The 20,849-nt window shown below is 52.0% G+C and overlaps 2 protein-coding genes and 1 long non-coding RNA gene across 22 annotated transcripts in view; 1 reads left to right on the top strand and 2 right to left on the bottom strand.

The window, feature by feature from the left end:
- LOC114656450 (microtubule-associated protein 2-like) overlaps window positions 1–3,081 on the bottom strand; it is a 128,217-nt gene extending 125,136 nt beyond the window's left edge. For 10 of the 15 annotated variants that reach the window (XM_051930923.1, XM_051930930.1, XM_051930928.1 and 7 more), the window contains exon 1: window positions 2,893–3,007. The gene's annotated coding sequence lies outside the window, so the exon portion shown is untranslated. Of the gene's footprint in view, window positions 1–2,892 lie in introns of all 15 variants that reach the window. The other 5 variants (XM_051930927.1, XM_051930936.1, XM_051930938.1 and 2 more) reach the window with 3 other exon arrangements.
- Window positions 1–20,849, top strand: part of LOC127528966 (uncharacterized) — a 524,038-nt gene that overhangs the window by 496,349 nt on the left and 6,840 nt on the right. The gene's annotated exons all lie outside the window — the stretch shown is intronic.
- acadl (acyl-CoA dehydrogenase long chain) lies at window positions 4,650–19,115 on the bottom strand. Its single transcript, XM_028808093.2, has 11 exons — window positions 18,949–19,115; window positions 17,457–17,630; window positions 17,143–17,280; window positions 16,889–17,053; window positions 15,681–15,747; window positions 15,053–15,217; window positions 14,647–14,748; window positions 12,510–12,623; window positions 10,745–10,872; window positions 8,600–8,686; window positions 4,650–4,982 (listed from the first exon to the last, which is right to left on the bottom strand). Exons 1-11 carry the CDS (start codon window positions 19,041–19,043, stop codon window positions 4,889–4,891), a joined length of 1,329 nt encoding a protein of 442 aa, XP_028663926.2. The 5' UTR covers window positions 19,044–19,115; the 3' UTR covers window positions 4,650–4,888.

Below are 20,849 nucleotides of genomic sequence, written 5' to 3'. Positions count from 1 at the left end.
ATGGCAGGGAGTGCATGGTGAGGATGACCACCCAACAACTTTTGAGGGCAGGGGGCACACTGCATTTCAGCGGCAGTTAGGGGTGACCGCCATAAACGCAGCTCATCGCCCCTCGAAGAACGCAACTGGGCAGGAGGACTCGACATAAGAGGGTGGGCCAAAGTCAAGGCGCTATATAAATGCTGTGCCTTTCCTTTACTCCTCCCTCCTTGGCACTGCACAGACGTTGGCAGCCTGCATGCGCTTTGTGTCTCGTGCGGTTCACTCGGACCCCCATCCCCGTTGTGTTTAGAGTGCACTTCGGGGGGCCGCTCTTTCATTGTCATTGCCTTGATTGGCGTTCCTTTGATGCCAGTGCTGTTAGTGATCATCCTTCACAAACTGGGCGCCCTGATATTGTGTCTGAGGGGTCTGCCCATATAAATGCCAGTGGGTGGTGGCGCAGTTTTATTGCTGTCAAATGGGCCAGGGGTCCTAACAGTTCCCCTCTCCCATTATTCAAGTATAATATGTGGGGCTTTTTTTGTCCTGTGCGGCCCCCCAGTGACCTCGGGGGTCTGTTTTATGGAGTTGGCACACTCCTATTTCCTAACCACTCATTTTTCAGTCTGGCTGCAGTTTCAGTGGGGGTCCCCACGGCTTTCATTTACCGTTTCAACCTGAGACGCTTAAGCAGCCACAGTGAGCTCGATGATGCCCTCCAGACTGTCCTACTGGTAGCACGGTGCCCACCTGACTGGCACTTGGTGCCCCCAGCCTTGTCCACCATGCGGCGCTCCTGAGGGGTCTGCTGGGCTCGGCGGCGATGCTATGAGTGCATGATGCCCGACTGATGACTAATTGTGCCCGCTTACTGCCATCAGCTGGAGCCCCCCCTACGTGGAGAGGCGGTGGGCAGCCTGACTTCGCCCCCCCACAGGTATCCCGACTCTCATCGTTCTCCTTTTCTGTTCTGCACATCTCAGTGACATTTGGTGTAACGTCCCCGCTTGTACGCTCGGTGAAAGGCGCTTTATAAAAATAAAGTGAAACCAATTCTCAGTCTCTGGCCACCCAAAACAAGCTGCCAGCCTTCAAACTATATGGCGCCCTTCAGTGCCCACCACCCAGAGGCATGACAGTCACCACCACTGTCACCGCCATTCTAGCATCTCGACGTCTGTCCTGTGCCACATGTGGCGTCACAAAGAGATAACACCCAGTTCAACTCGGGGTCGTGGTGGGCTAAGTATCAGGGGAACCAACCGGGGTGGGATGCCAGTCCATCACAGCACAACATGACCAGACTCTGTGAAATGTGCCAACCTCAGCACAGGACAAAGAAGATCAGCTGAATGGTACAGTTGGTGTGTGGAGTAGACGTGGGCTGCGAGAAGCTCACTGGGCCCCTGATGGCACTTTGCTGGGCCGCCTGGTTCATGTTCTTTGGCCTTTGAGGAGACTCCCAATTGGCAGACGAAACTGAGACCTTTAAGGCGTAGTTGGCAGGATCCTGAACTTGGCCTGCGTTGTTGGAACCCTTTGGTGTTTATCGTTATTTATAAAGAAAGACAAAGAAATCGTGAGAGCGCGGGCAGTGGCCTGTTGGCATGTCCTACGTTGTCCCTTCTTCAGGCACTTAAATGTCCCCCCATGGTGACTCAGCTATGCAGCATGACAGGAATCCCAGAATTCGTCGTAATTCCCGAGAGATGAAGCCCACCCACCATCACAGCATTGGTTTGCCCCCCCCCAAGCCCTCACAGGGTGTAGGACGGGGCCCTGATGGCAGACATAAAGCGCCAGACGCTGAGACCGCCGCCATCCAGGTGTCTGCCTTTCATGTCACGTCCTTCCTTCGGCTGTCACCACCGTCTGGCTGGGCTGCCGTTAGTGCCACACAAGAGAACGCGACACAAGCGCGACTGACACACAACACGCGTGGAGCGCAGAGGCGAACAAAGACGCCCACGACCAGAAAGCCCAAGGTGGCACTGGCTGGCACTTCTAATAACCCTTCACAGGTACAAGGATGGTGAGGAGAATCCGAATCACGGTGATGAGGACCGCCCGGCTCGCATGTGCCACATGTGTGCCCTGTAATTAGCACACACACAAGGGCTCACCGTGCCATGTAATTAACTTTTCAGTCCTGGGAGGAGCGGCGTTCTGGCAGGCCGCTGTTGGGGGGGGCTTTATAAAGCGACAGGGACTCTCGCAGTGGCGACGCAACAGCTCTCGGTGTGTTCGAGTCGAGCAGCGACGTACGTGAGCGGCTTACAAAGGGGGCAACAAACAGGCAGTGGGGGCGGGGTGCGCTAAGACCCTCCGAGCTGAGCCTGCTGCGGAACTTGAGCGCTGATGAAGTGACCCTGGGGGGGGGGGCGCAGGTCCAGCGCGCCGACCACGTCAGTGGCTTTGAGTACAAACCGCCGCCGTCTGCTTGGCGTTCTAACCGAGCAAGAAATCGGAAATCCGAGCGCCTCCCAGAAAGAAGCCGCACCGCGGCGCCGTCGGAATGCAAATGAAGTGTCCTGCGAGCCACCAGCGGGGGTCCCAAACCGCAGCCATCCATCCACGAGAGCGGCGGCGGCGGACTGTCGCTTCGCTGCGCCGTCGTGTCTGCGCTCTCTGCCTCCACACTCGTCCATCACAAGCAGACAATGGTGACGCGGCATCACTCGCGTCGCAAAGACCAAGCCGACCCACCGGCGCGTTCTTCTTCTCGTCATGATGCCATCGCGCTCCGTACCTGCTGGCCGTTTTCTCTCCCACTTACGTTACTTTGCATTTGTTTGTTTGTTTGCTACAATTGAAAAGCAATCGCTTCGAATCAAACTCATCATCTTATCAATGAAAAAAAAGAAAAGGAAATCAAACATAAACAATAACCCCCCCAGGAAAAATACGTACCTGTGAACGCGGTGCGATCCGCCGGATACTCAGCGCGGTGTCCGTCCAGAAAAGCCGCCGCACAACTCGAGCCAGCGAACGAACGAACGAGCGAGCGCGCGCGCGCGTTGACAGCTGCGACTCCGCCCCCTCGCACAGCGCGCGCGCGCGCCCGAACAGCAGCCCCCCGAGCGATGTGCACGAGGGCTCGCCGCCTGCAAGGACTTCTTTTGTGTGACGGCGCCGCGCATTTTAAAAGAACGAATTGTGAATTTTCTTCCAAGAAGCGGAGCAGCGAGGGCACCGAGGCGCATCGTGTTTAGAATTCGTGGAAATGAAGTCAACTGTAGGCAAGGGGCAGGCAGACAGTTACCAGCTTAAAAAGAACCACCCAGCTAGAGACCCGAAAGGCGCTACATAAGATAAGCAGAGCGGTGAAGATGAAGCTGCACGTTCTCTTCTTCATTTCGACCTCCATTTATTTCCCTTTCTAGTCTCGTTGTATGTTCTTGTATACTTTATTAACTGTTATATAGCGCCTTTTAAAGCCTCCTTTACGTAGAACTTCCCAAATCTCTCTTACCCGTTATGACCCCCAAAGGTCAAGCGGACAGCCCGACTCTCTTCAGGGATTAGCAGATGTTGTTCCTTTCATATAGCGCCTTTCTTATCTAGAATAGTCCTAACATTGTCACCTGGTATTTTCATGTCTCACACCGCCGTCAGTCCCCCCAACCACATTTCCTATCACAGAGTTCTTCATTTTCTTATATGGCGCCTTTCTCTGTCACCTGTCACACCCCTCTATCTTTTATAGAGCGCCTTTCATGACTGCGCTTGTTCACTCTCATCGCTGACCCCTCGCACCCCCCTTCATGTAGCCCCCTTGAACCTTGAACCATCACCAAAAATGCCAGCACTACAGTGAAGGATGGCAGAGGTGGCATTAGGCTTTGGGGCAAAGAATGGACGCTAAAAATACAAGCAAACACTTAAGAGATGCGACTGGAGTCTGCGGAGAAGCCAAACCAAAGCTGGAGGAGAAGACCCCAAACATGCGGCCAATGTGGTGCCAATGCCAAGTGTTGCCAGTGCTGGCACTCAGCTGAAACAGTCTGGCACTTGGCGTTGTCTGTCTAAACAGAGAAATCACAAACTGAAGATTCAAACTCAACAGAACCCTGTGGTGGTCCACAATGGGGGGGGGACAGCCACTCAAACGGGCAAAATCTGGGCACTGGTCGCTAAAATGCTATGACCAGTTGCTTCCTGAAAACTCCCAACAGGAAAGGCGTCATTCCCAGAATGCTGTGCACCCAAGTCTAAGACCAGACTCTTGACCAATGAATGAGGGGGAGAGGCGGACCCTCAATCCAAACGCCCAGATGGACAGGACAGAAGCTCGTTCACCCTGCGCCAGGCCTTCCTGCAGGGGCACAAGTGACCAACCTTGGGGGGGCACACATACCTGCCAGTCAGTCTGTCCAGTGGGCCGGGGGGTCACGCAGACCTGACAGAACAGACTGGCACTGTGGTTAATAAAGTGAGTGGTCTGGGGGGCGTCTGGTTTTTTTTTTTTTTTTGTGTTTTCGGTTCGCTTCTTCACCAGTCGGCGCTGCGCGTGTGACATGATGTGACAAACACAACGGCCCAACTGTTTAGGGTCCGAAGACTTGGGCACTGCCACCGCCGCTGTCCGAGCCATTGTGCTGCCCATGTATTGGGGTCTGGCACCATATAAAGACGCCCACCTCTGAATGAAAGCACATCACGTGTGACGCGTTCATCATGTGATCAGCTTTTAATAATTCAGTTGGCACACAAATCAGCGCTGAGCCCCTCGCTCTCAGTACCTTAGTTTACCAGCCGGCCACTCCAGGCCCCTCGGCGGAGTTAGAGGTTCACAGTTGGACACGCGGGGGTCTCTACCCATTAAGTGAAGTTTTCATTTCAGCATAGGCTCCCCTCGACTGCAGAAGGGGCCCCCGAGGTATGGCACGAGGCGGGCACGTCCCTCTCACTTGTTGCCAATGACGGTTCTTGCGATCAGCTCCTTCATTATCTCATTGGTGCCGCCGTAAATGGGCTGCACACGCGAGTCCACGAAGGCCCTGAAAGAGAAACACAAGCCCCTCGTTAGTGAAATGACGCGGGCACCGACGCGGGGCGCCAGCCAAACATCACCTGAAAAAGAACCCGTCAACAGTGTGGGGGGTCTACCTGTAAAACTCGGAGTATGGAGATGTGGAGGCGGTGGGCCGAGACCAAAAACACGTGTGTGTGGCACACAAAGGACATGCGACAAGCAAGCGCTGACCACCTGCCCACCCGTCCATCACTCACTCGATTAGCTAACCGTCAAACCGCCCACCACGACTGGTGCAACTCTGAGACTCGCCAGGATGACTAGCCCCCACCGTGCGACCCTCCCTTCGGTCCCAGGACCCTCCTCTGCACAGCGTCCTGTGCTGTGGTGACCACAGTGGCCCTCACTTCACACCTTTTAGTGGCACAGCACTTGGGTGACCCTCTGGCATCAAGAGAAGCCCCTCGATGGAGCCAAACACTTGAAGGAGTTTGAACTTGGAGGGAGCGCAGCTTTACAAAGCGTCATGGAAGTGTCAGCTCTGAGTGCCAACGGGGAGGCGCCAGTCAAAGGGGCACTAAGGGCCCAGCATGTGTGACGACCTTCAGACGTGGACCTCGGACACTTCACCCACCACGAGTAACGAGCTGCCCCTTTGTGTTATTTTGTGTGAATCGTTGGCTTTAAAGTGAAGACCCTCGGCTGGCCAAGCTGGGAACTCGATTTGAATTCCTGCTCGGCTGCCCCCCTAAACCCTCTGCACAGCTGGGCGTCGTCTGCCCGCCGGGTCTTTGCTGCTTTAGTGTCACCTGTGACTTCTCGGGGGTCTGACCCATGTGTGCCATTAGTGCCCCCTGCTGGACGCACCATTTCTCCCAAAAAGAATAAAACAAAATGCAATGACTGCTGGGCCACGGCAGGTCTTGTTAGCCTTCATCATACTGACGCTGACGCTCACCTGACTCTTCTACTTTCAAATCGGAGACCTCGGGACATTTACAACAAACTGAAGCCCCCCGGTGGTCCTGCCTCCTGGGCCAGTTATGCCAACCAGCGAGTGCCATGGGAGCCTGACGTGGTGCCAAAGGTATTCCTATTCTCTGCAAGACCCCAGGGATTATGGGGGAGAGCACAGACTCGTATGCCTCAGGGGGTGATGAGGAGGGTTAGGGTACAGCATTGGCATTGGCACAAAGCGAACAGCAGCATACCGAGAGGGGAAGGGGGCTCCAAACACCAGCAGGCCACAAGGAGGACAAGGAGGTGAGGGTTACCAACACTCGGGCATGGCCTGCTGGCCACGTACTCGTTATCATCGTCACCCTCCTCATCATCACAATGTGATTGTGTGCCTTCATTTTCACTCCTTTGATAAAACGTCTCGGGCCTCCACTGGGAGAAACAACTGCAGGTGGCACACTGGCATTTGAGGCCCAACATGCTGCCAGAGCACAGCAGCTGCTCACCGGGGGTGGTCTACGGCTACGGGCAGCACCAATCCCAGAATGCTTCAGGCTCAAACAGCAGCAGCAGCACATGATGGCAGCCTGATGGCAGGATTGGCGCTTTGTGTTATTTTGGTTTTAATGGGCTTCCATAAAGTGGCTTTGACTAAGTAGGACAGAGCTGGAGGTGGCAGAGTTAAAGATGGCAAGATTGGCACTGGGTGTGACGAGGATGGACAGGATTAGAAATGGAGGACATTGGAGGTTGGGAGACAAAGGCAGAGGCGAGATGGCGGGTATACTGGGAGATGGGTGCCAAGGATAGAGCTGCCAGGCACGAGGAGAAGGTGGTGAGACGGGACATGAAGGTGTGACAGAGCAAGATGACGAGGACAGAAAGAGATGGAACAAATGATCTGCTGTGGTGACCCCTAACTGGAGCAGCCTGAAGTCGAGGAAGAAGATGATGAAGAAGAAGATTGTATAACGCGCCCTGAAAGAGCGGACATGTTGATGCGCTGGGCCGGGACGCCTTTCTCACGTCACAGGTGTTTGCATCTCCAGTTACCATAGCGATCACGTCCAGCATTAGCATTGGCAGCGCAGCACATGACATCATCGGCGGGACCACTGAAAGGTCAGCGCGTGTTCGGAGGAGTCGGGTGGGCAGCGGCAGATCTTTGGCCGTTCTCAGGTGTAGAAGGTTTCAATTCTTACTTAGCGTGTTGGGTTACAACTCCAGCTTGGCACGCACTCGGACCGCGTCTCGTGTCCCAGTCCTTCACTTAAAGACCACTGGCATCTCTCGAGTCGGTGGTACACCTGAGCAGCGGCGGCCCCCCCAGTCCGAGTACTGGTTTGTGTGGCTTTGAGGCTCAGCCCTGAGTCTGAACGCACAGCAATGTGACCCACAAAGTCCGCTCGGGCAACGGCCGAGGACCCCAAACGGTGTGGAGAGACTGGCACACAACTCAAAGAAAACCAAACCCGCTGTGGCACTTGGATGGCTTTGTGGAAAAGCAACCTGCCAGACAGAATAAAAAGTCTGCCAATGTGCCACCTAATAAAACGGACTTCACACAAACGCTTGTGCCCTCGCACACACACACAGACAGCCTGCCCCTAGCTGACATTTTCAACGACTTTCTTCCTTGACGGTCCCCGGTTGTTTCGTTTGTGTTTTTCTAGATTTGCGCTGGCATCGGGTGACATTCAAACAAGGGTCTTCAGGTCACAGTTGCCAAGTACTAAACCAGGGTGTCCACGGCCGGGCCTGGTGGGCCGCAGCTTTTCACGCTCGCTCTTGCCCTGATCGGTTTTCACTGCTAATTCACTCTTTGCCCTTCATAGTCCTCCGAGTCGATGCGTTTCTTCATTAAATGGCAGCCAAACAGAAACGAGACGTGAAATGAGCCGACAGACGAGCCGCTGAACTCCAGCCAGTTTCTCAATGAGACGCTCGCCCATTCCTGCCGTTCCTGAATATCCCGACGTGTTGCTGCCCTCCTTCTGCCACAGCAGGCTGCTGGTTTTCTGTTTTTTCTAAGACCCCCTGTGCAGACCGACATGACCGAGACCCTCACCGTCCTTCATGTTCAGGTGAGCTGCTCACGGGGCGACTCGTTTTGTGTCTCTTACTGTTTGGCTGCTCATCCATCCCTCCAGTATCCAACCCACTATATCCTAACTACAGGGTCACGGGGGTCTGCTGGAGCCAATCCCAGCCCACACTGGGCACAAGGCAGGAAACAAACCCCGGGCAGGGTGCCAACCCACCGCAGGGTCATTAAGGAAAAAGAAACAACTAAGGGGTCCGAGTCACGACAATTAAAACAAAGACGACGGTTAGAATGAAAACCTGCAGACACTGCGGCCCTCCAGGACCAGAGTTGGACACCCGTGTACTAAACCCTTCCTCCTCCTCTGTAATCCCACCCTGGACAGTCCTGAACTCTGACTGCTCAACTGTAGGCTCCCGCTCGGCCCCCCAGATTGTGCAGTTTTTGGTTTCCGAGTCTCCAGACCCCTAAACTGTCAGCCTCACCGTCTTTATGTCCGTAAACAAAAAAAAAAAGCTGAGAGCGAAGCCCACAAAAATTCATCACAAATCTGCCATTAGGGCCGAGTAGAGCAGCAGAGGCGAGCGAAGCCCCCGAGACGTTGATGAAGAGTCGGGGGTCCCGCTGTGGTCACTTACTTGGCAATGGGGTATTCCCACATGTACCCCCATCCTCCGTGCAGCTGTACACACTGTGTGGCCACTCTGTTCTGGAGGTCCGAAGCCCTGCAGGGAACAAGAAAGTCCATCTGGGTGACCAAACAGAGAGATGGGACAGAAGATAAAGGAGCCATGAACAGAGAACACAACATTAAAGAAAACTTCCATTTTTCGCATGAATTGAATTTTACTAAAACTTTTCAAACAAAAATATTTGATCTGTCGAGTTTTTGAGCACACGGCGCACTAAACTAAAAGCTGCAGCACTTTGGTACTCCGAGCCAAACACGTCATACGCCTGTGAAGAATAAGGGGGCCGCGCAGCGCAGACCACCAAACTCAAACCAATCCACTCTGCGCTTACAGCGCCCCCCAGTGGCTCTCCGCTCAGTGCCACACCTCGGCTCTTGGATGTTTGTCACCTCCCTACATTCTCAAATGTGCCATTGTCTTCTTAAATCACATTTTATGTGGAGTTTGCCCTCTCAGTGTTAGCCAATGTGGACCATTAATGACAAGTACAGCCGACAATCGAGCTGCCAGCTCAGTGTCCACTAAAAGAAAGAAAGAAAGAAAGAAAGAAAGAAAGAAAGAAAGAAAGAAAGAAAGAAAGAAAGAAAGAAAGAAAGAAAGAAAGAAGGCAGGTGTGCAATTTAAAGAGGAGACGGGCTGCGATGAGGACCGAGCCCGAGACCCCCTGCTCTACACCACTCCTTGGAGATGTCCAGGCAGCACATTTCAGAGGTTTAGTTCCACTTTAGCCAGCAGTCGCCTGCATGCCAGGGGGCTTTAATGCACTCTGGCAAGTGAAATGTGGCACTGCCACAATACCCAGTGACTGAGCTGGCATTCTAGTTTTTAGAACATTAGAACACTCTGGACGAGAACAGGCCATTCAGCCCAATAAAGCCCGCCAGTCGAGTTTTGAAAGTCCCTAACGTCTTACTGTCCACCACACTACTCGGTAGCCTTTGTGACTTTACTGATCACAGACTTGACTGAAAAATAAAATATTAAAAGTACATCACGAAAAGCTGGGCACCCTGCACACTCCGTGTAATCAAACTCATTAAACAGCCCCTCGGCCAATCAAAGGAGGCCTCCAGGACACAAGGCGGGTAACGTGGCATTCCTGGTATTTCTTACACGCACACTCACACGTTCAAATTGGTGTTTGTGAAACGAGAGCCCAAAACACTTCACACACACACACACACACACCTGCATGGAGAGGAAGACCACTTCTACACATTGTGGCACGCGGCTGGGGGTGGTGCCCAGCTGGGACGCCCAAGAGGACAGCTTACACTTCCTCCAGACCATGAGGGGGTGACCACCCTGGTGGCTTTGGGGACCACGGTTACAGAGCTTTGAAGCTCAACCCTGTAGGGGCAAGTGGTCACCACCAGGGGGCACCCCAATGCCTGAGGAGCCCTGGCCCAAGTGCTGGGAGACGACCAGGGACACCCAGAGTGCTTCTGGCTGCGCAGCTGGCATTTCTGCCACACTGGGGAGTGCCAGCAGAAGATAATTGGGAGGCACCTGGAGCACATCTGGGTGGTTATAAAAGGGGTCACCTCCCTCTGTTCGGGGGCTGGAGTCGGGTGGAAGAGGAGTGGAGGGGACCTGAGGGGGGGGGGGGCGCATTGTTGAGAAGGCCTGGACTTTGGGGGAGTTTGGGGGGCTTGTGTGGCACTTTCTTGTAGATAGTATACTGTAAATAAACGTGTTGGGTGCTTAAAATCGATGTGCGCCCGTCTGTGTCCAACAACATTCAGAAATAATGAGGGGCTTATTAACCTTCGTCTCTCTGAAGTTCTTCAAAAGTCACGTATGCCAGTTGATCTTCTCATTGTTGTAATAAGCAGATTGCCAGTTTGTACCAAAGTTAACACTAAAATGTAAATCCAAACGAGACTCTCAGAGCACCGCAGCCCCCTACAGTGCCACCCGTACTCAGACGGATTGACTGGCAGTACAAAGAGCGCGAGCGCCACGTGCGGGTTTGTGTGCCGTCTGTGGTTATAAAACACACAGCCCTTCTGTCCGTCCTTCCTTCCTCTTGGGAGACACTGGCACATTCCCAGTTGCCATTTCCCTGCTGGACTACAGCGAGTTCCTTACCAGTACTTGGCCATTGAAGCGGTGGCCGAGTCGAGCTTCCCCTCGGCGTGCAGCTGCAGACAGCTATCGATGAAGGCCCGTCCGACGCAGATCTCCGTCTTCAATTCTGCTAACTTGTGTTGGATCGTCTGCACACAGATATGAAAAACAGAAACATTCACACAAACAGACGTCAAGGGGGGCAGAATTAAAATGCAAGCGGTTCATAAACCAGACTATCGTTACGATGAAGAGCATGCTACCCTTACACCAACTTCTGAGACGTCATGTGTGGGCCGCGACTCCCCCGTCACTTATCAGACGTTTCTGTTTCTACAATCCTGTCCAGGCTCGATGAGCGGCTCTTATCGGTTGGTTTGGCCACCTCAACGACCCTGGAAGAATCAGCAGTACGACAAGCGGCTGGCAGCAGACCCCTGCAACCCTAACCTCAGTTCTGTCCGTCAGACAGACGCCATCCTCTTTGTTAAAGGCTGCAGATTGAGGGTGACGAGGGTGACGAGCGACTCTCTCCTTCCTCGGGATGCTGCTAAGCGCTGCAGGTGACTAATCTGGAGGGTCTGTAAGCACAAGGACACCAGCTGGGATGGACGGTGGCATCGTGGCTTCTTTTCTCGTCTCTGTGTAACTGGGCCGAACTTCCCTCTGGGATAATAAAGTCTGCCTAACCTACCACTAGGAGGAGGAGGAGGAGGAGGAAGAGGAAGCCCCTTAACAGACTTCAGTATTGCAGAGTGCATCGAGAGGCCAACATCACAATGAAGCGGTGTGGTCTGTTTAAGGCCACCACACGAGCGGACATCTACTGACAAGAAAAGAAAGGAAACAAAAATGGCGGGGCAGGCAGAATGGCGACTTGAACAGACGCAAACATACATTTGGAGCTGTGAGGCAGCAGGCCACCCGCTGTTGTGCCACAGAGTTACGGACCCAGGGCTGCGTACGCAGGGTCTTCATGTCCCCACCGGGTCAGCACGCCGTTTTCCTTCAGGGTCTCTTGCCACATTCACAGACGTGACTGTCAAGCTACTCTGCAGCTCTGAATCAGTGCCACGGTGGTGCCCTGCAGTGGACGGGCACTCTGACACACTTCCTGACGGGCACAGACACCGGACGGACGGACAGACAGATGGAGAGCAGGCTTTGGCCTCTAGACGTGCGTCTGGCGGTGGACTTTATGGGATTTCATTTTTGTATTCTTGTTACTCACTGAAGCCATGAATGTTGGGCTCATCAGCGACGCCCTTGTGCCGTTTTTGCTCCGGATGGCTAACAGACACCTCACCTCACAGGACACAAAGCGGGTCTCCACGTCAAGGCTGGCACACGAGTGGAGCGGCCAGAGTGGGCGACACAAGCAGATCAACAGAGAAGTTTAAAGGTCATCTGTAAGGAGACTTTCACTTGCAGGGCCCCCCAGTTTTTCTTCTCAGAAAGTGCCAACAACTGGCACTCAATGTTTAGTTTGAAATGGAGATCGACATTTATGAGCGACTCTCACTTTGCACACATTTTCGTGATTTTGGTGTCTACGGCCGGCACAGTGTGCTCTTGTTTGAGTTAAAGGGTCCTTGGGCCTCTCCTAGGTGGGCTTCATCGCCCGCACATGACCCATGAGAATGCCCTCCTCCTTTTACTTACACGTCAAGCCGGGACACAATGCGGCCCCCTAAATAAACCTGACAGCGAGATGACCCCCCGTTTATGGGAGGTGTAGGACTCGGCCACATCTTTAATAATTCAGCCAGAGATAACAAGCTCATACCTGCAGATGAGCGATGGTTTTCCCAAAAGCTTTCCGTTGTTTGACGTAATTTCGGGTTTCTTCAAACATGAATTCAGAGCTGGCGATGGCCATGTCAGCTATCAAGAGACGCTCCTGCAAGAAAAGGGAACAGGGGAGATACAAGAGGTCACTTGGCGTCAACTAGTGAATCGGTCATCACAAAAGGTAAAGACCGTCAGCTCGGGTGCCAAAGGGGCAGGCGCCAGATACTCTTCATGCCCAGCGATGACCCTGCATTTGACGCTTACGTTGGCACTGAGATTTTACTGCTCATCCTCTTTACTTTGAACTTTAAATGCTACAGAAAGATGACAAGGTGGGCTGCGTGGTTAACGGTTTGCTTTGTAAAGGAGGAGTCGGATTATGGGCTGTCGGCACCGCTGGCACATAATGGAACTGTAGTGGTCCGGTGCCGCTAAGAGTCCCACCGTCAAAGAGACGGCGATTTATTTATGTTTTGGTGGAGATTCAGGGGCGCACCCAGCCTTGGGCCGACCCTCACAAGCAGAGACACAAAACCAATGAACGAATCGATTAAAAAAAAATAATTATCTATTAAATAAAAACAACAGCGAGACCAACCTCCCCGATAAACACTCACAACAACATCCTTACACAGACAGCAAAAGCGGGCAAAATGGTTTGGTGTGAAGATGAGAAACGAGTGCAGCAGTCCTCATGGTGGTCCTGAGCGGCGAGACTTCCAGCAGCGCTCCTTCTGAAGGCACGAGAGAGACGGTCCATTCAGCCAACGTCAAGTGATCAGGGCACACAAAAACAGCCACCTCCTGGTGCTCCGCCAGCCCCCCCTTTCAACTTTCCCGCTGGCCTCTTTCGTCCCCAGCAGCCCCTACTTCTGGTTCAGTCATCCTATGTGGGTAATCCCCCTTGGGCTGCTGGGAAACGGCAGCACTGCTACAGGGTGGTCTGCCCAATCAGGATGCGATTCTGAAGTGCAGAGGTAACAAGCGCTTGTGTGTGGGGTATTCTAACTGGAGACCCAAGGGGCAACGTCCAGCACTCCAACCACAAAGGCCGGTAAAGGCATCGATGGACAGGGACGGCTTACAGTTGAAGGATCCCCAAGGCCTCAACACGTCTCACTACATGAAACTGAAGACTTGTTTGGTGTTCACAGGCCATGCTGCTCTGTAGGACACGTCACACTGTAACCGCTGGCACACACAACGGCAGGGATGCCAGCCAGCCAGCCCCTCTGAACAGACGTTTCTAACGAAAGACTGAGGACAGCGACAAGCAGATCCAGGAACCATACTTGACACTGGGAGTGAGCCAAACGCCAGGTGCTCAGATGGGCCTCTCGGTTGGCATTGTCACAATTTGGGCACAAGCTTTGGGAGGGGAATCCAAAGGAACGAGTCTGCCACAGAAATCCCATTTCTCAGAAAAGATGTAAAGCCCACGCTCAACAACAGTCATCTCAGATTTGAGCCCGTGCCGCCCCAGATGAAGGAGAGCACACCGAGGTGGCTTGTCTCACCACTGGGAGCAGACGACGATGACGACATGTCCGAAGTTTGCCAGAGATGGCAGACACGGTTCCTAGGGATATGAAGACTGTGTAACGGTTAAGTGGCACACAGGAGCCCACGTTTTCCTCCACAAAGCCATTGCTACAACAGGACTGGCTCACCCGACACGAAAAATGAAATCTGACTTTGCAGCACATCGGCAAGCAGAGCCCTGAGCGTGTGCCTCAAACGAGAACTTCTCGCATTAGGAAATGGGGCCTGGTGTCCATCACAAGGTGCTTTGCTCAATGACATCCAGCACCATCCACGCCCCCTTTTGAATGAAGAAGTGCGGGTCTCTCCAACTATAGGAGCGTGCGAGGGGGGGGATCAAGAGAACCCGTCTGTGGTGCTCAGCTTACAAACGAAGCGGCCATCGAGCCCATGAGGCCAAGTGGTCAGAGATGTCCTCCTGCGAATTTCTGGCCGACTACAAGCAGAAAGTCTACTGCACTGCTTTGTGTAAATTGAAAACAGACACGTTTGTCCAAATGTCGTGAGCCCCGCTTGAAAACGAACGACACGTTAACTTATCTTTTAAAAACAAGCAGCAGAGCACAACTCCGCCTTGGACGTCTGCTCACCTGAGGAAGCTCGTTCATCAAGTAATAAAAGCCCTTATTGGGCTCCCCAAGCAACGACTCTGCAGGAAGACGGACATCTTCAAAGAACAATTCTGACGTGTCCTGAAAACAAAAGAGAGAATTCAAAACAGTGACACTGTGAGGACCCCCAGTGCATTCTGGGTGCTGCTTTACAATCTAATCAATCCACCGACAGGCCTCTGGGAGGGGCAACTGACTGCGGACCCCCACTGGTGCTGCTGGCGGAGTCACAGTCAGTTCATGGACCGAGGGAGAGCCTTTCTGTTAATCAGCGTCCACTTGGTGTCTTTAGGGGTCACAGTTGTGACGTTTGTCTTTCACCCGAGGACTTGTCACAGCGCCGAGATAAAGTGAACTGACTTGAACAGAAAAGAGAACGTCATACCTGGGCCTTCAAGCCGATCTTCTCCAACTTGCGCCCCTTGATAAATCCCTTCATCCCATTCTCCACCAGGAACAGGCTGATGCCATGAGCTGCTGCGCTGGCCTTGCTGTCCGTGACGGCCACCACAATCACCACGTCACTCAACCAGCCATTTGTGATGAACACCTAATAACACGGACAGAGCAGCTCAGACTTTGTGTGCCACTTTGACCCCCTGAACATTGAAGCTGAGAATACCCAACACCATCAGCTGTAATCCTGCGCAGGCAATAAAACGTAACCCGAGGGGTGCAGCCAGCCTGCCCGCCCAGCCACCCGCCCGCCCACGTGTGAAATGTGCCAGGGGCACTGCAGGCTACAAGCGGGCCACTTCCATCTGGAGACCACACTCTGCACAGTGCCATCTACTGGACAGTACAAGCCATGCATACGTAAAGCAATACAAATAAAATGCACTGCTGCCTCAACAATGGAAACAAAACAACGAAACTCCTGACCTTTGCCCCCCACACAGCGGTGATGTCCTGGGATGACAAACACTGCGATACTCCGCTCTGTTTATTCTCCTTCACCTCTGGGCGTTGTGCATTTACTTTTAAAACAGGAGTTATAAAATAATCAGACTTGCCTTACTGCCATTAAGTATCCAGTCATCTCCATCCTTCTTGGCATGCGTTCGCACTCCTTGTAAATCACTAAACAGAAAACACAGGAGCTCACTGGGAATGTGACGTGCGGAAACATCAAGTGCATGAAAATGCTGCTGGGAGTCTGCGGGGCGGACGTGTCGTCACTTAGGACGGTACAACTGTGGCTTTGTTACTGTTTCTGTGGAGTGAAACGTTAAGTCACGTCGAGAAGAACACAAACACGATGGCCGTGTGCCGCTCGGGTCACATGAAACGTTCACAAAAAGAGAAATGAAGCACAGAGAGAAGACCCCGTGGGTCCGAGTGGAGGTTCCTTTGGGTACTTTATCCAAAGAAGCCATTCCTGAATGGCACGACGATGCCAAACTGGAGGCGTGTGTGTGTGCCCAAGAAGGTGCCAGTCTCACAATAAACCGTGTGTCCCCAAGACCCCAGGTCTGAATGATGTGGTCAGACAAGCACCAAACCCAGGAGGGGTGCACTGCAGAATTCATTACGACCTCCACTCAAATTCACAACAGGCCCGCGTCCAGACATGGGAGTGCCTGCGGGTGACGTCCACATGTGCTGGCCTAAGCTACAGTGCCACATTGCCATCCTGAAGCACACATCTGAGTAAAGGCTGAACAAAATGGCAAGCTGGCGGAGTGGAATCTGCCCAAGACTGGCATCCTCTTTCAGCCTGATGCCCTCTAACCGAAGCTCCGTCTCCTCGCCCTGTTACTGAAGCGAGCGAGTTCAGAACGAGTTATTTGGCAGTCTGTGCCCCCCCTAAAAGACAAATCAGATATTTCAAACGAGGCCATTAAAAGTGCTGTGGGCGACTCTGCCAAGGGCACCTCTGGAAGGGGACGTCTACACCAGCATGCGTGTGCCAGCAAATCAAAGTTCAACACGGTTGTGGTTTCACAGATCTTAGCTTCTTACCTTAAAGACGTCACACGACAGAAATGGAGGGCTGTGTTTGATATTAAAAGGACTTTTACATTTAAAGTGCAACACCTCAAGTTGGCAGACACCTCCGCAGCTGCACAATGACAGCAAAAGATGAGCAAAGCATCTGAATGAAATGGACGAGCCAACGCAAACATGTTGACGACCAACACAGCACATGAGGAGGAGGATGATGAGGAGGAGGAGGCAGAGTCCTGCTCTTCGGTATTCGACATGCCAAGCAGCATCTTACCTGCCAGCGCCCGGCTCCGTCATTGCAATAGCGCCAATGCACTTCCCTGCTGCCATGTTGGGTAGAAAACGATGGATTTGGGCCTTGGTGCCGTAGTGACTAATGTAAGTCATCACGATGTCAGAATGGAGAGAGAAGCCCGGGCCTGAGCAATTGCAGTACATCCTGGTACAGAAAGGGAAAGGACAGAAGGACGGTGACGACACTCAACCAGCTGACAGCAGACACACAAACATTTAACGACTGCCACTTACTGCTCTTCCCACACAACTGCGGCAGAAAGCAAGTCGCCCCCAATGCCCCCATGTTCTTCAGGAATGTAGACTCCCAGGAGGCCTTGCTTTCCGGCCTTTTCCCACAGCTCCCGACTGACCTGGCCGGCTTTTTCCCATCTACAAACAAAAAGTGACCGGTCTGTTTAAAGAGTTTTAAACTCCTTGTTAGTCATTAAACGCCAGTGTCAAATGGCAGTTTGAAAACCTCGTCAGTGACCCGCTCAGATGTCATCGTTCCACACATCATCTCGTTGAAACTTCAAGTTACTTCACAAATGAATGGCGACACTTACTCGCCATGGTGGGGCACCACCTCGTCCTGGAAAAAACGCCTCACGCTCTGCCTGAAGATGTCATGCTCCTCTTGGAAGATTCTCCTCGTTCCGATATCCAACAGGCTCTTGGACGACGACGTTTCTGGTCGAAAGACTTTAAGGGTATCTGGGCGCTCTTGAGTGTGCTGAAGCCTGGTGGATAAATAAGGTAAGGTGAATACAAGCAAAGTGGCGACACGGACAGCATTTCATAAACGTCCACTTAATGAACGAGCCAAGGCTAATGTCTGTGATGATCCACCTGTTGGAATGACAAATGCACCACACGTTACTACTACAAATGTTTGTGTTGCACCATCTGTTGGAATCCATTTTATTACTAGTAAATACATTCCAACAGATGGTGCAGTGCAAACGTTAATTTCCAGTGATTGTCAATTCTTACATTTTTGTACTTGACAGGTAAAGCCAAAACCAAATTAAAATAAATAAAAGCTGGCCGATTTACAACAAAACTGGCGACTCACTTTATCAGAAAGCTCCGACAGCAGTGCCACTTTGTTTTAGAAATAAAAACCTTTCAAGCAGCAAAGCGCATTTCTTTAAAAATGAAGAGCAGAGTTCAACGATCAAATGGCACTCCTGACATTAAACAAACGTCTTCATCTGAGTTCCAATCCAAACCTCCGAATGTTTCCCTGTCAGCCACCGACACGCAGACTTGTGCTGATGGTTTAAAGTGCCACACCGACGACAAACTGGGCGACAGTCATAAAGGGTGAGTCACATCTGTGCCACACCGACGACAAACTGGGCGACAGTTATAAAGGGTGAGTCACATCTGACACGCCCCTTTTTTGGGACATAAAACAAGCAGCCAGTTTCCTCAATAAAAAAAAAAAAAACTCCAGCACTTGACTTTAAGATGAGATCAAGAAAATGCCAAGTGCGCCTTCTACCGATCCACAGATGCCTTGGAAGTTCGCCTTTTTTAAAGAATCTGAAATTTAAACGATTTCCCGGGACTTATTAAAATACATTAAAAAGCAGAATAGTAATAATAATAGGACTAATAAAGTCAGGTCCGAAGCGTCCCAAACGGCTGCCACCTTACGCGTACCGCACACTTAATGAGCTCATTAAGCCCCGTAAACACAAGTCGGACATTGTGGGACGTCCACTCCGCGCCCCCCCGCACCACTCGCTCGTCCTGCCCTTCAAAAGCTCAACCCGCGAGCCACTCCTGTCCGAAGAAAACAACGAAGGAAAACCCACAGCGGACTCGAACTCCTTAAAATAAAAAATCTTAAAAAAAAAAACTCGTGAGCTAAAAACAGCGAGAAGGTGTCGCTGTGAAAGTCACATTCGTATACACCTTTAACTTGACAACGCGACAAGTGGCCGGCACACCAATCGGCTCTCGACTGTTCGAGCGGCGGCACTCGGTTGGGCAGCACGGACTCCACACGACACACAAAGCCATCCTGAATGCTCTCCTTCACGGCACTACCTGGAGCTCAGACACGCCAAAGAAGAAGGAAGGCGACGTCTCGTCTTAGAAAAGACGCCAGCAGCGACACTCCGAGTCCTCACAAACTGCGCCATTCACAGCTCACTCTGGTGGAAGGTCAACTGGACACCGGGGTAGAATCGCCGCCACCAGACTTACGGCGCAAGAGCGCCACCTGTGGCCAGGAGGAGAAATGGCACGACTTTAAGCGATGGCTGGGCGCAAACCTCAGGCGCTCGAGCCTCAAGCGAGGGGCCCGCGGTGTCCGTCTGTCCGGGCTCCACGTTAGCATGATCATTAGGGGCTGGAGCAACGTTAATAAATAGTTTATATATGTAGATAAAGAATTTGTAAGCAGTAGTTCCTGTTAGAAAAATATCATGAAGTTTATTTAAAAAAGGAAGAAGGAGTAATTGGTGAGGGGAATCGTAGAAGTCAAGTGGAGAGGCGGTTGGTGGATTTCAGTGTTGTGTGTCCACCGTTATGAGTTCACGAACTGCAGTGACCACCTCTGCGTCATTCCTACCCGTCGAGGTCTCCTCTCCGAGGTCGCTTGAATGAACCGACGCCGGGCTCTGGTGACGTGCAAACGGCCGAGTCCACTCGCGCGCTCTTACAGCCCAGGACAGGGGTAGGCAACGTCGGTCCTGGTGAGCCGCAGTGGCTACAGGTTTTCATTCAACCCAATTGCTTAATTAAGAAACCAATCATTGCCAATCTCAGACCTTATTTAATTGTATGGCTTGTTAGTCTGTGCAATGTAAGGCTTTTATATCGTAGATTTTTTTCCTTTCCAAGGATATCATCCAAATGATTTGAAGCCTAAAACAGATCATTTTCAGTCTGTCACATTTTTCTATTAAGTGTTTTATTAAATCAAACCGTGCATGATGAACACACACAGATGTAATTGGAAAAAAGCTAGCTGGAGAACTGCTGGCTGCTTTGTCTTTTACATCTTATTGCTAATAAGGAGCAATTAAAACACTGAATGCAGCAGTTTAAGATTGAAATAAGCAATTAAGGTTGGAGAACCTTAACAAGCGAGACCACTAAAATGAAGCATCAAAGTGTCACTTAAGCAATATTTGCTTCATCAGCAATAATTGAGTTCTCGTTAAGGAACTGGGTTGGAACAAAAACCTGCACATACTGCGGCTCTCCAGGACCGACATTGCCCACCCCTGGCCCAGAACGTGCAGCTTTAACACGTGACTTCCTGTTATATTTGTGGAAAAGGAACCGAATAAGAAGTAGCATTCGGTGGAACTGTCAACTGGCACTGTGTTCCTGGGCAGCCACTAACTGTGGGTTGGCATCGCCTCGGTATCCCCTCGGATTTGCCAGTTGCCCGCAAACGTGGCCGGCTGTTGGCTCAGCTTCTGACTTTTTTTCTTCCTGGAACTTGAAGGACAAGTTTTGGTGGCATTGTGCACGGATTGTCATTTTCCGTTACGTGACACAAGCCGTTGGACGTCGCGCTTAATATCGCACTCCTCAGGGTCCTCCCGATTTGTGGCTGTTTTTAAGAAGGACCCTGCTTCTGTGTGCAAACTTCTGTCTGTCGGTCTACTCTGTTCACTTTATTTGTATTGATCCCATGCAGCGGACCTCCGCTATGAGGGCATCTGCAGGGGGGCATTGGGTGGTTAAGGGGGCAAGGTTGATGGGGGCATTTGGACGCAAGACGCCTGCAAACGTCAAGTTCTGTTTCTCCGGTGTTCTGACGATTTGTCCTACTTTGTCGAAGTATCCTACCGTAGTTTATTTTGACAGATGTATCTATCGATTGGTGCTGCCTTATCGAAACATCCTACCTTCATAATGCATATGGGTACATCATGTCGATGGGGTAAATACAGTGTAGTGGGGGCGGCAGGAGCGGCCTGCCCCGGGCAGCA

This window comes from Erpetoichthys calabaricus, chromosome 8 (assembly GCF_900747795.2).
Source record: "Erpetoichthys calabaricus chromosome 8, fErpCal1.3, whole genome shotgun sequence".
Lineage (NCBI taxonomy): Eukaryota > Metazoa > Chordata > Cladistia > Polypteriformes > Polypteridae > Erpetoichthys > Erpetoichthys calabaricus.
This window is presented reverse-complemented; position numbering and strand designations above follow the sequence as displayed.

What these genes read in the sequence shown, in the direction of transcription:
- acadl (XM_028808093.2), bottom strand. Translation starts at nt 19,043, where the DNA reads ATGGCGCAGTTTGTGAGGACTCGGAGTGTCGCTGCTGGCGTCTTTTCT. An exon ending in TTGGCGTGTCTGAGCTCCAG is followed by an intron (nt 17,631 to 18,948) that starts GTAGTGCCGTGA and finishes TTTATCCACCAG; the next exon opens with GCTTCAGCACACTCAAGAGC. An exon ending in ACGGAGCCGGGCGCTGGCAG is followed by an intron (nt 15,748 to 16,888) that starts GTAAGATGCTGC and finishes TTTTCTGTTTAG; the next exon opens with TGATTTACAAGGAGTGCGAA.